The sequence below is a fragment of the Hippopotamus amphibius genome, chromosome 4, assembly GCF_030028045.1.
Source record: "Hippopotamus amphibius kiboko isolate mHipAmp2 chromosome 4, mHipAmp2.hap2, whole genome shotgun sequence".
Taxonomy (NCBI): domain Eukaryota; kingdom Metazoa; phylum Chordata; class Mammalia; order Artiodactyla; family Hippopotamidae; genus Hippopotamus; species Hippopotamus amphibius.
In genome coordinates this window covers 96,237,446-96,252,100 of record NC_080189.1, presented here as the reverse complement: position 1 = coordinate 96,252,100, position 14,655 = coordinate 96,237,446, and the positions used below count along the sequence as shown (strand labels likewise).

The 14,655-nt window shown below is 35.6% G+C and overlaps 1 protein-coding gene across 7 annotated transcripts in view; it reads left to right on the top strand.

Moving 5' to 3' along the window:
- Positions 1 to 14,655, top strand: part of SEMA3D (semaphorin 3D) — a 197,287-nt gene that overhangs the window by 67,102 nt on the left and 115,530 nt on the right. For all 7 annotated transcript variants that reach the window (XM_057730880.1, XM_057730875.1, XM_057730877.1 and 4 more), the window contains one exon: positions 2,375 to 2,565. In XM_057730880.1, coding sequence (XP_057586863.1) covers positions 2,415 to 2,565 — 151 coding nt within the window. In that variant the 5' untranslated portion in view covers positions 2,375 to 2,414. The remainder of the gene's footprint in view (positions 1 to 2,374; positions 2,566 to 14,655) is intronic.

Sequence of the window (14,655 nt, the reverse complement as noted above, 5' to 3'; positions counted from 1 at the left end):
TGTAAATGTAAAATTGAAAAGTTGCAAAAATGCATTTCTTAAGACAGTGACTCATTGAAAACTCACATAATTTAAAACCAATCCTGATAAATTTTTCTGTAGATCGGTTAAGTGACTATTTTGTGCCAATAGGACGTGCATTGTCCTACTAGTTTTGAAATAATATTTTTTATTTTTTAAGAGTGTTTTAAATATGTTATTTACAGATGGACTTTATTAGTGTTTTATTTTAAAATGTATATTACTGAAAATTTTTAAACTAAAATTTTCATTAAGGACTACTGATAGTATAGATCTTTTTGGTCAGAGACATTCCTGTTTTCTCTTAAATTATATCATTAGGTGAAATCATCAAGAAATGTCAAATAAATGTGAATAAAATATGTGTGACATTTGGTACGATGTTCTTAAATGAGTATCTAATAAATCAACTCGATTCTTTTCATTTGTAGTAATCTTCTAAATCAAAGAATTAAATATGCACAGTTTATACACAAAGACAGAATAGTTTGGTACTTCCTACAGGTAATTCAAGTCACTGAGAAAACATATTTTATTAAGCATTCATGTTCAACATTTCATGAAGAAACAACATACAATTTGTAGTCTATTCTTAGAATGTTTGTCTTGTAGAAAAAATTAATATATCCCTATGTTTTATTTCACTTTCCCAGAATGATCTTAACTTCTGAGATTTAAGGTAAATTTAAGGAACCTTGATTCAAAGTCATTGAGGCATTTTAATAAAGAGTTGATCTTCCATAAGAAAAATACTCTTATTAGACCTTTTCTTAAAACTAAGCTATATAGACATAAAGTATTTATCTTGATAATAAATAATTAGAAAATTACTAAAGCATAATATCTTTTTATTATGGCTAAAGCCATTACCAAGAAATTATTGATACTTGAAGCAGGTACCACGTCTGGAATCCTCGCCAGAACTAGGCATAGCAAGATCCTTTCTGATCCTCTCTGGGCTATTTCTTAGAAAATGTCGAGGAGAAGGAAGAGGAGTTGAAGACTGCATCAAGAGTTGAAGGTCACTTGATTTTGCCATAATGCAAAGCACCTAAAGACATAAGCTAAGAAGGCTGATTCTAACTAAAGTCCAACAAATGTTTTGATCCATCTCTTATTTGCCCCATGACCTTGAGAGAATTATCAAACCCTGTACCTCAGTTTTCTCATGTGTAAAATGAGAAAAATAATTACCTCTCTTTCTTGACTGCCATTAGCACTGATTTAAAAAAAATGGAGGCATATTAATATTTTTAAGAGTTTATTTGAGCAAAAATCAGTTTGAATTGGATGGCACCAAACTGGAAGTGGTTAGGAGCACTCCACTGATAGGATATTAGGGGAAAGACTTACATAAAGAAGATTTCAGAAACAAAGAAGGGAAATCATTTTATTGGCTATAGCTTAAAGCCTAGTTAACGGTTCGATTGATTGTTCTTAGTGTTCTGAGTTCATAGCTTTGAGGCATTTACAGGCTTGGATTTTGTTTGATTAGGTAGGCTATCATGGCATTAGAGCCACCTCAGTCTAATGACCTACTTATTTAATTAATTTAGCAGCATTGTCATTTAATTTATGTAACACATTTTTAAAAAAGTATTTGGTTCATGTAAATACTCAACGAATATTATCTGTAATTATTATTACCACACTTAATTTGAAATATGTGAGTTTTGATTTATTCCATGTCTTAACAGAGACAACCAAGGTAGCTTGTTTATGGCAACCTAGTTAATAACCACCTCCTCTTGTAAACCCTTTAATTTTACAGTTTGTTTTTATAGTCAGTGCTGCTCTGTGTGGAATAGTATAGGGTGCAGGTAAGATTGCCTTGTCCCAGGCCTAAAATCTGTACTAGTGGCCCTGACCTGATCATGTCCAGTTGTCCCAAATTTAGGTAAACTTTTAAAGTATTTTTTTTGTCAGAAACAAAAGAACTCTCTCAAAATGGCAGCTTTTATTAAAGTTTGCTTGAGGGTCTTTTCCTTTGAGGGTGATGTGGGGAAAGAGTAGGCTTCTATCTGATCAAGAATTCATCAAGTTACAGAAAGAATTGGTTACTCCTGTATTTGCATTAAACAAAACAAAACAAGACAAAAGCTTCAGTAGAAGAGATGCTAATTAACATAAGTAGTTGAATTTTTAGTTCCGCACTCATCTTGTCTGAGTAAAGCCACATCTGAATTTTAATACTCAGTTCTGATTCATTTCCCTTGCAACAATTTGTAAGAGCAGAACAAGAGAGAAGGAGCAAGTATTTTTTTTTAATCTACATATATTCAGAAAATTATAATCTAGTAAGTATAGGAAAATCTGCAAACTGCTATATTAATGGTTCTTTTCTTCTTTTTAGATTAAATTAACACTGCTTGAAACAGAACATTGTTTTCATCATGATTGTTACTGAAGATGAGAGACCAAAGTCCAGAAGTCACGATTTTTACCTTTTTCATGCCTTGATGATGCTAAGTCTGACCATGCTGTTTCTTCCAGTCATTGGAACTGCTAAGCAAAATATTCCACGACTCAAGCTAACCTACAAAGGTAAATGTGTCAGTGTTTTCCAGATTGTCTTTTATTTAGAAAAGCATACTGACTTCAGTGAAATGTTTGTAGTATTAGTATCAGTTAATAATAATATTATAGAACACAAAGCCCAGTTATTTATTATTCTTGGTGAAGAAAATAGATGCAAAAACTGTTCACGTGCACTTTTCAGTTCATGATTTACAATTTTTAACTGCTGATGGGCATAACGAGGAAATGGTGGTCAGCAAGTTGTAGTCAGTTTTGTATGAAAACAAGTCAATCCTGGGACTCCCCTGGTAGTCCAGTGGTTAAGATTCTGCACTCCTAATGCAGGGGGCCAGGGTTCTCCTTGGTCAGGGAACTAAATCCCACATACCGCAACTAAATATCCCGCACGCCCGACAATCCTGCACCGGGCAACGAAGATCCCGTGTGCCGCAACTAAGACCCCACGCAGTCACATAAATAAATATTAAAAAAAAAATCAATCCCTGTGTATGGTCAGGCCCCTGGAGATGGCTATTCTCTGGCCCTCTGTAAGTGCCCTATTCAACTAGTGCCTGCTTCAGGTCACCCTACTCACCTGACAGACCTTCCTACATGCTCGCCCCAGGCCCCAGCTAATGACTGTTCTAACTGTAGCTACCACGGTAGCCTGTCAAAGGGGTGGTGAGGGGCGGGCCCCTCTGCTGGTTTCCCTGGTAACTGATGAGCCAACCTGCCCTCAATTCCCAATAAAAGTGGTAACCTTCCCCTGCCCTTGGGAGCGAAGCCTGCCGCTGCTCTGTCCTGCCTCGCCGTGGGCTGCACACATGGTGGGGTGTTGCTTCAGGACCTTGCTTCAGACAGGTAAGCTCCCCCAAATTGATGTCTCTGTTGCTGACTCCGGCCTCTTTCTTTGGTCTTGAAGCTGGGCAAGCAGAGGCCTTGTAGGCCTGCAGGGTACAGCCCAGCACCCTGAAAATAGAACAATCCTTAATTCCGTACAGCTGCTACTAATTAGTTTATCCTTTGCATTTTTTAAGACAGCATCTTCAAAAATATTAACTAACTAAAATAGCTTGAATATCTCAAGCATATACATAGTTTATTGTTTAAAAAAGTCTATGTGAAAGGCTTAAAATATAGAGATGAGAAAACATTTAAGAAATGAAAGCTACTAAGCTAATTGTTTTTAAATGTTTAAATTAGTATAAAAGCAGTTTATATGCTAATTTGTAGTCATCATGTTTATATGTAAGTATATATATCTATATGTATATATAGAGAGAGAGAGCCAAGTTTCATGCTGAAAAATTTATTCCTTTTTTTTTTTTTTTCTGTGATATCCCCTTGGCTTCTTTAATACCTTAAGTAATGAGAGGAATGTCGGGGACTCAGACTCCTTTATTCTGAACTTGGCAGGTAAAAATTATGCTGGCAGTTTTCATCTTTAAGACAGCTATTTTCAGCTCATTAAATATCAATAATAAAAGCTAATTTGGTGTCTAAGCCCAAGTGGAATTATCTTATTACAACCATTACACATTTCATATTTTGGTATTTGGAATTTATATCTCATGAATTAAAGAGTTAAGGTAACATTATTTTTGAGTTTTTATATTCTTCTCGAATTTCTAGAACAGGTAAAACTAATCTGTGGTTAAAAAAAAAATCAGGACATTGCATTTGTGTAGTTGGGGAGGGGAGGGATCGAATGAAAAGGGATATGAGAGGAAACTTTCTGGGGTTATGGAAATTCTCTCTATCCTGATAGAGATGTGGATCACCCAGTCGTGGAATATGGACTTTTCACAACCCATCACATTACACGTCAGATTCGTTGGCCTGTTTTAAAAATTTACCTTAAGAACAGAACAGAAAACAAATATGAAAGGCCAAAAAATTTAAAAAAAAAAATTAAAAGAGAAAGTTTGAAAATAGATTGAATGGGAAAAAAAGGAAATACTACCTGGTTTCTGTGATATAGGGAATAACACAGGAGCATTGCATTGATGAGTGTGGGCAGTGCAGAATAAACTAGACTTGGAAAGAAACTAGAATAACAGTTAATAATTACTGAGGAGTCATCGTGAGCAAGGCAGTGATGTAAGAACCGTGTGTGAATTATGTCATTTTATCCTCATCACCACCCTGTGAGGTGGGGATTATTGTCATCTGCCTATAAGTGAGGTTACTGAGGAACTGAGAAATTAAGAAATAAAGGTCTCAAATTAGTTGGGGGCTCAGCCCCTGAGTCAGCCCCATGCTGTGGAGAGCCTGGGAGACTAATCATAATTCTCACACCCTAGAAGAGAGCAGCCGTTCTTCCCTGAGGCACCTACGTACCAAAGTGAACTTTAAAGTCCACAGAAGCATCATGCTGATACATGACTAACTGATTATATGATTTCAATTGTTAAAACTAAATGGAGTTGAGGAAGACCACACACCCTTGGTGGCCAACAGAGATTTACAGACATTGATAATCTTATGGGAGAAAGTAAGATTGTCATTGTGCTAATTTGTGTTCATAATCAAAATTTTATATGAGTGATTGTAAAATATTAACTCAAATGTGGTAACTGGGTCATTTGGAAATAACAAGTTCCTAAAAGTAAAAAAAAAATAAAAGACATTAATTTTATATAGCTGCTGCTAATTAGTTTATCCTTAGTTAGAGGGTGGTTTTTTTTTCATATGAATCTCTGTTTTTGTACTTGGAATCAACCGTATAAAAGTTCAAAATCTTGTTTTATTTCTCTCTCTATAGATTCTCACTCCTCCCAGCACCTAGTACTTATATAAAAGGAGGACTGGTATAAATGTTAGATTAAATGCAATAAGAACTATTCTTTTGATTGATGGTTCTTATATTTAGCATATTTTCCAAATGTTACATTTTTTAGGTATTTATCTACATGGAGGTTATCTATTGATACATGTCAAAGTCAAAAGCAGTAGCAAAGATTGAATGCAGGGAAGGAATTTTAAAACTCTCAACTTACTCTCAATACACACACACACACACTCACTCACTCACTCACTCACTCGAGTACTCACTCCCTTGTTCCCCCTCTCTCCCCCTCCCCTTTCCTGTAGGGCCCTGTGGCTGCTGTTAGCCTTTCATTTCCAAATTGTATGCTAATAATAGTGCTCTTGGCTAGGAAGATTACTGACAATGCTTATGAAGTATTCCTCTTTCCACCTGTGAGAACTTGGGGACTTTGGAAATCATCAGTTCAGCACTATGAAGTCTGCATTTCCCATCCACTTCGAAGAATTTCAACAGTCTCCCTACCCGCCTCTTCTCTGCCATATCTGAGAGTGTAAAAGAAAAGTAGTTCAAGTCCTGCATAATAGTTTTTAAAAGTAGCCTATTCTTGAATAAACAAAGTTATATCATAAAAATCACTGCTAACTTGGGGTTATGATGGGGAAAATTCCTGCCTCTGAGATAGTAATCACAGCTCTCCCTTGGCATTTTCTTTTCCTCTTATGACTGACTGGTGAGTTAAGATCAGCTAGTACCACCCATTGCTTAGCTTTGAGGGAATCTAAAACTTCATGGTTGTCATTAAAATAACTGCCAGATGATGACTTACAGGGGTGGGATAGGGAGGGTGGGAAGGAGTTACAGGAGGGAGGGGATATGGGGACATAGGAATAAATACAGCTGATTCACTTTGTTGTACAGCAGAAACTAACACAACAGTGTAAAGCAATTATACTCCAACAAAGAGCTTATTAAAAAAACAAAACAAACAAACAAAAGGAACTGCCAGAATGTGAGGTTAGAAAAATCAGTCAAAATGAAAATTAATTGTATTTTCAAAAATAATTCATTTTTATGGGCACAAAATCAGCTTTGCTCTCCATAAGCTTCCTTAGGTGTAGGCCAGAGACGCAGCCAGTATCAGCAGAGTTAGCTACTTTGAACAGCTGCAAAATTATATTGAGGGGTTTCTTAAAGGCCAACAGAAATATAATAACCATTTTATCCAAAGAATGCTCTTTGATAAAGACTTAGCTTTGAACCTCTGAATCCACAGGAGCTTGTTTGGTTCTATTGTTGCGTAAAGAGATTTCCCCTCGGTTGCATATTTTGAATTCTTGCACATTTATGCATACTAAATACAGTTTCTTGAGTAACAAGAAAGGAGCCTTGGAGGTCAGGATGTTCTCTGTTTCTGGATTTCGTGTTGTAAGGATGTATGGCTTTACAAGGTGCGCGTCTCACAGTGACTTGTATATTTTATACTGCCGAGGTAGTAAATATAATTTTTGAAAAATGACCAACTTTAGTCTTGCCGTTAATGTAAACATTTTCTGTGTTATAATCATCATGAAGGAACTCATATGGGTTAAGGATATTTATACCCAGAAATCATTAGCATCTGCAATGGTATTTGGAAAACTCCTAAAAATGAGGTAGGTAATATAGCTAAAGAGGAAATGGACAAAAACTTTGAAAAAAGAAATGTCACTGTCCCCTTTGAATTTCTTTTCCAGATAGGGAGGCAAACATTAAACAGGTGGACAAACAGATGAAGGTTATCTCAAGTAGTGGGACATGCTATCAAGAATATAAAACAGGAGATTGTGTCCAGGACCCTACTTAGACTTTATGATGTCTAAGTTGTAGGACACTATGAAGAACCATTGCTTTTATACCCATTTTATAGATAAGAAACATGAGGTCAGAGCCCGAAGGCCTTGCCTCAAAGCAAGAAGCTGTTAAGTGGTAGAACTAACTTGTTTATTTTCATCTCTCTAGTTCCAGGCCCCTGTTCTTGCCACCTTGTGCCCTTGAGGGAGACATTGCATGTTCAGGAACACAGATATCAAGATATAAAAAAAAATTACAAGGTTCCATTATTACATCTTTGGCAGTACGCTCTTTTCAGTAACTATCAGTAGTACTAATTATTTTTTGCTCCTCTAAAACTTACATGTATTTCCTTAGAAAACTTGAAATCACCTGTAAAATTTTTATCTGCTATTGTATAACTAAATATCAATGTATTTGATAGAATAGTTGTTTATTTTGTTTGAATTTTCTGAGGAATGAGTGAATAAGTCTATATATTTTTCATTATTTACAGATGACTATTTAGCTGTGAAATGTGGCATGTCTCAAGTAGATTCATGGCTATTTGACTCACCTAACATTCTGTTACCTCGATTGAGTGTAGCAGTGAAGAAGGCAGGTTCTGAAACCAAACTGCTTAGGTCTTAACTGCTGTTAGTAGTTGTGAGATATGTGGATGTTTAGTTTCTGTACTGCAGTTTTCTAAGTGCATTAATTTATTTAATTCTAATAAGGGAGTTGTCAAGGTGTCTTGATCGATGTGAAGCACGTAAAACAGTATTTGGCATAGTAAACATTTAATAAGTGCCATCAATTATTATTTTTGTGAAACATTATTATTTTGCTAGATATTAACGCATGTTCCCAGACAAGAGTTTTCCCTATGTAAACAAGTTTGAAAAATATTACATAGTTTCCTCCTGGGGATTTACAGCATATATGAAAATTGCTTCTGTTTACTCCCAAAGATTTTTTACTAGTTTCCCTCAGTCCAGTACCACCCACAGATTGTGAATTTATTGAAGGTACTTTCCAGTATTTTTATCTTCGTGGTCTTCTAGTAGTTAACGAGCCTTTAGGTCATTATTGACCTTGATAAGATTAGTGTTTTTGAGTGGTTGGTAGCCTTCAGAGTGGGTTAAAAGGAATCATAAAAGCATTCAGGAGTTCCCTTCTGAAGTGGACATTTTTGTTGTCAAATCAATGAGAAAAGAAGATGACTTGCTCTGAATATCTCCCCTTAAGTACATAGTAAAGAAGCATTATCAATCTTATAGTAAGAATTCCCATATATTTTTTTCTATAGAGCAAGTCATTGGTGGTTTAATTTTTAATGCACTCACTTTTTTTCCCAGACATATTTTCTCTAAACTGAAGCTGTATGTGGGATTGGGCTCCCGTAGGTTTAAGAGCTCAAGGATAATATTATTATGTATGTGATATTCAGCTGTCAGTGGTTAATAACAATAGTTTCTGATGCCCACTCTTTCCAGCCACATTTTGGCAACAAGGGGATATTTTAGCAAGTAGAAGAGACAAAACTCCCTGGCATCATGTAGTCTATATTCTGATACAGAAAGGTAAACCTTACATGAGTACGTTATACGGCAAGATAGAAGACTGTAAGTGCTATGGAGAAAAATGAATCAGGGATGTTAGCTAGAGAGTGGTAAGGGTGTAGTAGTCAAATATAGTGGTCAGGGCAGGTGAGAGCAGTATTCTCACAAATACTTAAATTATTGTTGCAAGTCATGCAGATACTCAGAAAAGGAATGTTTTGGCAAAAGGAACAGCAAGTGCAGAAGTCCTGAGATGAAAAGATGTCTGGCATGTTCAAGATCCTAAAGAAGACAGTATGGCTAAAAAACAGTGGAATGGGAGAAAGAAGAAAATTGATTAAATCAGAGAGTTAATAGGAGGGAAGAAGGATTAGATCCTTTCGCTGGTGCCATTGTTAAAACATTGGATTTTAGTCTGAGTGTTACAGGAATCCACTGGAGGATTTTGAGCATGGAGGTGAGACATGATCTGACTTTCTTTGTTACAGGATCACTCTGGTTTCTGTATTGTGTGTACACTGAGAGGGAGAGATCAGGGAAATAGGGAGGCAAGTCTGAGAAAATTGTAATGATCCAGGTGAGAAATGATGGTTTATGAACCAGACTAGTTACAGTGGAGGTAGAAGAAGATATGAAGGTAGAGCCAACAGGGTTTGTTGATAGATTGGACATGAAGTAAGAGAAGTCAAATTGACTCCATGGTTTTTTTGTTTTTTTGCTTTTGACCTAAGGACGGGGTTACTATTGGTTGAGATGGTGGAGATTATGAAAGAAGGTTGTGTGAGAAGATTAAGGGGACATATTCATTTGAGAAGGCTAATAGATATCTAAGTGAGATGCCAAGAAAGCATTTGAGTGTATCATTTCTGGAGTTTATGGGCGATGTCAATTGGAGATATGAATTTGGCAGTTGGTATATAGAAAATTTTAAACGCATGAAACTCTGCGAGATGATTAAGGGATATAGAAGAATTTGGAGGATTGAGTTCTGGGATACTCTTAAATCAAGAAAACAGTGAAAGGAGGACTGAGCATCAAAGTGAACTAAAACAAGTGCCCAGGTGTGTAGGAGAAAAATCAGCAGTTGTGGTGTAGAGGAAGTTGAAGAAAGTAAGAATAGGGATTCTCAGCAGTGACACATTCAGCTAATGTGTCATGAAAGATAAGTAAAAATTAACAAAATTTAACAACAAAAATCTGTTGTTGACCTTGATAAGAGCAGTGTCTTAAAGTGTGGGAGCCAGAGCACAACTAGGATGGATTCCGAAGAGCGTGGGCTTGGGAACTAGAGACAAGTGTAGATGATTCTTTCAAGGAGTTTTCCCTTAACGGAGACAGGGGCAAAAGTAGCTGGAAGGACAGTGAGATCAAGAGACTTGTTTTTTTTCATGAGCTAAACAACAGCATATTTGTGTGTGAATTGAAATAATCTAGGAGAGGAATAATTAATGATTTAGGAGAAATGTGGGATAATTCATACCCTATTGAAGAAAATAATGACTCAATTTTTTTTTCCTCGAAAATCAGGTTACTTTTAGAACATATGTTAATAAAAGTGACTTATTTTGCATGATAAACTCTTACTTGGTTCATTATCAGTGTAACTGTTGTCCAGGTGGAAAGAGAGGTTAAGCAGATATAAAAATATATTCAGTTTGATATAATGATATAGGTTGTAAGTACTAATTGATATGTAATGATTTGGAAATAAAACTTCAGAAAGATTAAGTAATAACCTCAGAGTCACATAAGTAGATTATTAAAAAGCTGATCCAAGCCTTCTGCGTTTCATTTCAATAGTGTTTGTACTACAACTTGCCTGTATTCAACACTATTATTTAGTAATAATTAAAATCTATTTAAATATATGTAGAGCACTCTTCTAGACATTATTGATCTGTAGAGGTTCACAGAGTGGTAGAAGTTATAAGGTAACATGATGTAATATTGCCATACAAAAGTATCATGTAGTAAGTGTTCCTGAAATTAAGAACATACATAAAAATCACTGAGGTCTATGTGGTCAGCAGTGTCCTCCTGGCAGGGCAGGGTAAAGGAGAGCTACGTCATGAGACACTTTAATTGTGTCCTGGTTATGCATAAATATGGAAGGAACTTATGAGGGCATAACTTAAGTAAAGGCAAATTTTTGGGGGGATTAAACCCAGTCAGCTATTTTTTTGGTTAAAATAGGTCTTTTTTTTTGAATAAATCATATACTATATATGTGGTTTACTATTCTATAAATTATTGAGGAGATAAAATTTTTATATGCAATTGCTTGTTCTATGACTTCAGTTACCTAAAATTTGGCTGTAATTCATTGGGTCTTATTAAAGGGATTTTTACAGTGAGATTCTTTCAATATAAGTGTAAAAATATAAATTTACTGATATTTTTTAAATGAATGTCATTGGGTCTTTTTAACAGAAAATTTGATGAATGACTCTTAAGAACTTGTAATATACATTTTGCATTATTCTGAGTCCTTTAAACATGTTTTAATCCTATTAATTGAAAAGAGGCATAAATTAAAACTAAAGTGCTTTTTACTTAGAAAGAAAGATACTCATAGTGTCTTTATACATACATACATAAAGTCTCTTTTCACTAAAGCCACAGTGAGCCAGACACAGTCTAGAAAATAAGATAAATATTTCAGTAATCCCAATGGAATGGTATAGTGGAGGAAGCAATAGAAGTGAACTTGTCTGTGGGTATGTTCCACAAAAGCATTAAGTAGAATTGTTTTGAAAAAGAATCTTTCTTTTCTAAGTAATGGTAAATCTTAAAATACATATAGCTGTAATGGGTGATAGGGCTTAGAGTTAGACCTATATAGGTTTTAGCTCTTTCTCTGGCATGTACTGGTCTTACACCATTAGAACAGTTGTTTGCTCTTTCTGAGTTTAGGTTTTCTCATCTGGAAACTGGTGATAATCCTTCTGGTTCTCCTTAAGGATCAAATTAAATAAAAGAGGAAGAGCTCCTTGGATGTTATAAAGCACAAAATGGATATTATGGTAGGCTTCAATGAGAGACCAAACACAATATATTACTGAATTAATTGAAGTAAGATGTGAAGAAAATTCAAGGTCTTTAAAAATATAATTATATTTACGCATCTTGGATACAATGCCTCTTGCCACACATAACAGGAAATTTACTTAAAGTCAATAATAAATCATAACTTGTCATCTTTACATTTTCCTTCCGGGTTAATGCATGTTAAATGAACATACTTTGTATGAGAAAATGGAGGGGAAAAAGTTTTATATGTCATTGGTTGAAGTAGGTCATTTATCACTTATAGTAATTGTCAGTCATAAGTTAATCACATTGGTCAAATCTGTACATCCCTAACTTATTCTAACAATGTAGTATTATAGAGGAAAAATAATAATAATTTGGCTATTTTGTGTAAATTAACACGTCATCATGTAAGGGTTTGAGAGAAACTGTAGTGTGGGGAAGAGAGTTGAGCACTTTGAGACAATTGGGGCAACAATGTTCTTTAGCTTTTCTACTCCAGCTGTGGTTCAGGGACCAGTAGCACTGGCATAATTTGGGAGCTTGTTAGAGATGCAGAATCTCAGGTCCCCTCCCAAACTTCTCAGTGAGAGTCCATTGTTTATCAAGAATCCCAGCTGATTTGAATTCATGTTAATCCTGAGAAGCAGTGCTTTAGAATGTCTTATTTCTGACCCCTTCTCCCCCCCCCCAACAACCCCCGGAGCCCTTGGATATCACAATAGGAATCTCTTATGATTGCAAAGCATTAGAGCCACAGTTGGGTCTCCAAATGGCACATTAACCTCTCTAAATTATTAATAAGCCTGTAATAAATCCTGATTTACATGGAAGATAGATAAACCATCACAAACAAGAATCACTAGTTGGAAAAACCATCAGTTACATGTTTATTACACTTATGTGAAAGAAGAGGTGATGAATTGCAGCAAAAATTTAGACATTATTCTTATCTGCAGGGCTTCTAGTCTTTTTAAAGGACAAAATAACTGCAAAAAGATTAATGCCATAGGATTAGGGTAAATAAAACCAAACATTCAAATGGATTTTGGAGGAGGTTGAGTGTGAAATTGAACTTTGAACATTGGAAGAAGTTTCGAGTTTATTGAACGAAGTATATGTTGGCATTGGAGGATTTTGATGATGAAATTATAACTTGATTCTAATTTAGGGGAAAAAACAGGATAGACAGCGTCATGTGGGAGGGATTGGGGGGGGCAGAGAACAAGGTTGTTTAGGAGCCTGTTATAGTAATTTTGAGAAGCAATAATGTGGCTCTTAGCCTGGCTGATGATAGGAATACATGTTTGAGGAAAAAGAATAGAAAATTTGCATGAGGAAATCTATAAGGCTTTAAATTTACCAGGATGTGGTGTGAGGGAAATGCAATAGACTTAGAGGTACCAATTATTTAAATAGGGGAATAAAACAGTAAGGGAATAAGGACAAGGAAATAAAAATGATTCCATTATCTTGAGCCTGGGAGCTAGGTTATATCATTAAAGTCCTTATAGTCAGCAGGACTAGGTGGTTGGGGGAAAGATGACAGTACCAAGCAGGCTGTTGGAAATTCTGAACTGTGACTCGAGAGAGGCAGTGGGGTTTTAGGTGTCTATTTTGAAGTCATCAGCAGAGAACTAACAATTTATGGGAGAAAACAATTTATGGGGAACTGTAAATGGAGAACATTATCTCATTGTTTATGCCCTGTAATACTGCCTGAAATTAAGGAGGACGTTATTTTATGACTGTATTTTGAATCTCCCTCTTGGAAGTCTGTAAGTATATTCTGATGCAAATTCTCTGCATGTCTTCCTTGGGTAAGCTAGAAGACCCTTTCTGGAGAAAACCTAGAGAATAGTTGCATGGATAACTGACATCTGTTTGCTCTGAATGAAAAGCCAAATGGAAATTTTCCTGAATCAATGGAAATTAATTTTCAGATCAGATGTCACACTGAGTGCCCGGCATGAAAAATGAAAAACAAAACAAGACATATTCAGCCCAATTATTTTAAATTTTATAATAGCAAGAGTGAGGAGGTGACAGGAAAAACAGAAGACATTGAAAACCTTGGGACACTGATGGCATGAGACTTCTAAACCATACATTTGGAAGCTGGAGGGTAGTATGTAAATGTCACAGCTCTATGAGCATAAAAGCTGTTCAGCCCAGAATTGTATAGTTTAGCCCAGCTATTAACAAAGGTAAAGACATTTTCACACATGGAAAATTTCAAAAATGTAGGTCATAGTCACTCTTTTTTAGGAAACTTCTGGAGATGTGCTCACCAAAATAAGAAAATAAATCAAAGCAGAAAGACATGGGATCCAGGAAAGATGGGGTTCATAACAAGGAGAGAGGTAGAAGGAAGTTTGAGAAAGCTATTATTCCTCAGGCCAGAGAACAGACAGTCCAGATTGGAGCAGGAGGAAGAAAGGGCCTAGGAGGGGATGTTTCCTGGAGGAAAACAAAAAACAATCTGACAGAATTTCATTTGAAAATTGTATGGAGGCATTTTTCAGAAGGTGTGGAAAGTTTTGGTCATAATCTTAAGGAAGTCTAAGCAAATGTCACAATTGGGAAATAATTAACAAAAGCAGCTTTTTTTTTTCAAGAAAGAAAGTATAATCAGAGAACCCTACTTTTCTAAGTAGGGAAGAATATTTACCTTGTGATAATAATGGAATGATTAAATATAGCTTTCATAAAACTGGACATACAGTAATGTCAGGAGCTTGGTTGGAGGGAAAGAGTTGGCATAAAAAAGCTAAAACTCTCAACTTAAAGAGGAATTCAATGGAAATGTTTTGAAAATGATGTTTGAAAAGATAGTACATACACATTATTTGTATATATGAAAGTAAATAGATAATAAACTACAAAATAGGTTAATATGGGATCTCGATTGGAGGTGGACAGAGAATGGGAGAAGAGACGGATGGG